General features: G+C 41.5%; 1 protein-coding gene across 1 annotated transcript in view; it reads left to right on the top strand.

Moving 5' to 3' along the window:
- LOC107092272 (desmin-like) overlaps positions 1-2,275 on the top strand; it is a 14,719-nt gene that overhangs the window by 3,571 nt on the left and 8,873 nt on the right. The window contains exons 2-4 of the mRNA XM_015386640.1: positions 1,115-1,491; positions 1,820-1,880; positions 1,979-2,068. Coding sequence (XP_015242126.1) covers positions 1,130-1,491; positions 1,820-1,880; positions 1,979-2,068 — 513 coding nt within the window. The 5' untranslated portion in view covers positions 1,115-1,129. The remainder of the gene's footprint in view (positions 1-1,114; positions 1,492-1,819; positions 1,881-1,978; positions 2,069-2,275) is intronic.

The following is a 2,275-nucleotide window of genomic DNA, read 5'->3' as shown; positions in this document are numbered from 1 at the left end:
TAAAAATAATCCTATTTATGTTTTAAAAATTAAGACCTACGAAAGACTGATTTAAGAGATTTTAATACCAATTAAGGCCGTAGTTTTATTCTGAAGAATTCAATGCCTTTTAAGACTTTTTAAGGACCCGCGGGAACCCTGCTATCCACACCTTTATTTTATTCCACAGAATTAGTATCAGTGCATAGTTAGCGCCTCCTCCCAGATTTCCAGGGTTTATCTTTCATAAGTGAAGCTAAGCGTAAATTCAACCTGGAAGACTTTCATTAGCTTCACATGTGATGTCCCTCATTAAGCTCCAGCCAATCAACGTGGCGGCCGCACCTTCTCTAAAGCCAATCATATAATAAGATCCCCTTCAATCATCTCCTGGCCCAGCTTCTCTCTCCCGCACGCAAGAGAACTTTCACCTACCTCCACCCTCATTCTCAGTCCCTCTCACCCTGTGAATTATTCCACCCACCAGTAGCCCCGGGTGGAAGCCTACTCTAGTCCTTTTCTAAGTTACTCATCCAAGAGATTGCTGATTCACAGCATTGAAGTCTTCTGCCGGGGCCGGAGTGCCTTCAACTTATTTTGTTTATTTTATTATTTGCTTCTGTCTCCTTGAACCCCAGTCACCCTCAGCAGATGGCCGCTCACAATGAGCCTGGTTCTGCTGGAGGTTTCTTCCTGTTAAAAGGGAGTTTTTCCTCTCCACTGTCGCTACATGCATGCTCAGTATGAAAGATTGCAGAGTCAACAAGTCCTTACAATCAGCGTGTTTACCTTAGATAGATATATTGAAGAAAATGACTGTGTAATTCAATACTTTCAATACTTACTGTCAGTTTCTCCAAGTTGAAATTGATGACATCGGCTTCTAAGTCTGACTTTTCACCATGAAAAACATAAAATCATTTGTGATTTCCCAAACGAGCACTGCTGAGGATTTATTGCATCATTTCATTGCACTGTTTATCAAAATTAAATACTTTAAACGATAAAATGCATCATGAGTAAAAATAAATTGCTTCAAGGATTAAAGGAGTGGGGGAAATGCAGCGACTCTAAAATACTGACTATAAATATCCAAAAGCTTAATTACTGATGTGTTTATCTGCTTCCCTTCCAGGTCTACCAGCCACTCATGATGTCCTCCGATGTTTGCCAAATGGAGACCCAAATATCCTACAATGTCAGTGATCAGCAGGTCTCCAGCGGCTACTCCGACATTCTGGAGGAAACCCTAAAGATGCTGCTGAGCATGTGCGACGATGAGCCAGCCAGACTGCAGGAGCTCAACAATCGCTTTGCAAGCTACATCCAGAGGATCCACCAGCTGGTTAAAGACAACCAGAACCTGGTGGAGGTGGTGCACCTGCGAGTCCATGAGACCAAGCGCATCTCTTCCCTGTATGAGGAGCAGCTCAAGAAGAAGAGCGAGGAGATTGGGACACTGGCGAGTCAGAAAAAAGAGATGGATGCGAAGTTAAAGGAGCTGACCTTCAGGTGGGAGAGCTGGAAATTAACACATTTTTCATGATAAAGATACAAGTTTTGATGTATTTTATGGGAGTCTCAGCTAAAAGACCAACATTAGTGAGCAAATAGGTCTTATGGTTTGTTAAATAATAATATGGCTGGATGGAGATCAGGGTTCAATCTTTCACACCTCCCGCTGGTCCAGCTGATGATGATAAAATGATGACAGAGCAGCAGTTTGGTATCGTTTGTAGCAAAGAACAAGCTGAGCTATGAAGGAGAAAAGCTTGTTTAGATCATGATCAGGACTTAAAGAGAAAAATAAACTGATGTCCTCTTTCTGTCTGTGATCCAGACTGGAGACGGAGAACAAACTGAGAATGGATGCTGAGCAGAGAATTGCTATTCTGATTAAGGTAAGAGCTGGAACCATCTCTTCAGCCTACATGTTTGCAACATGTTTTGTTTAAAAAATGTTATATTTAACTGTAAATGCTTTTATAAACTGTTACAGGAAGGCAACTCTCCCAATCTGGAAACCTATCTCCTGAAAATTAGGTCACTGGAGGAGGACATTTCCTTAATGAAGAAGGTCTATGAAGAGGTGCTTGTTCTTTTTATCAGCTCCTCCTCCTCAGGCTGATGTTCTTCACATCTGGTTCTCCTGTTAATCATCAGAATAGCAAGACTAAGATGTTAATCAACCATCTCTTAATTCATTCTGGTCCTTTTAATCAAATCCAAACTGAAGTTTCCAAAGCAGAGCAAAAACCTGTCAGGATGTTTTTGTCCAGCGCTGAAAATGGGATTA

The sequence above is a fragment of the Cyprinodon variegatus genome, unplaced genomic scaffold (genome assembly GCF_000732505.1).
Source record: "Cyprinodon variegatus isolate N-32 unplaced genomic scaffold, C_variegatus-1.0 Scaffold373, whole genome shotgun sequence".
NCBI lineage: Eukaryota > Metazoa > Chordata > Actinopteri > Cyprinodontiformes > Cyprinodontidae > Cyprinodon > Cyprinodon variegatus.
This window is presented reverse-complemented; position numbering and strand designations above follow the sequence as displayed.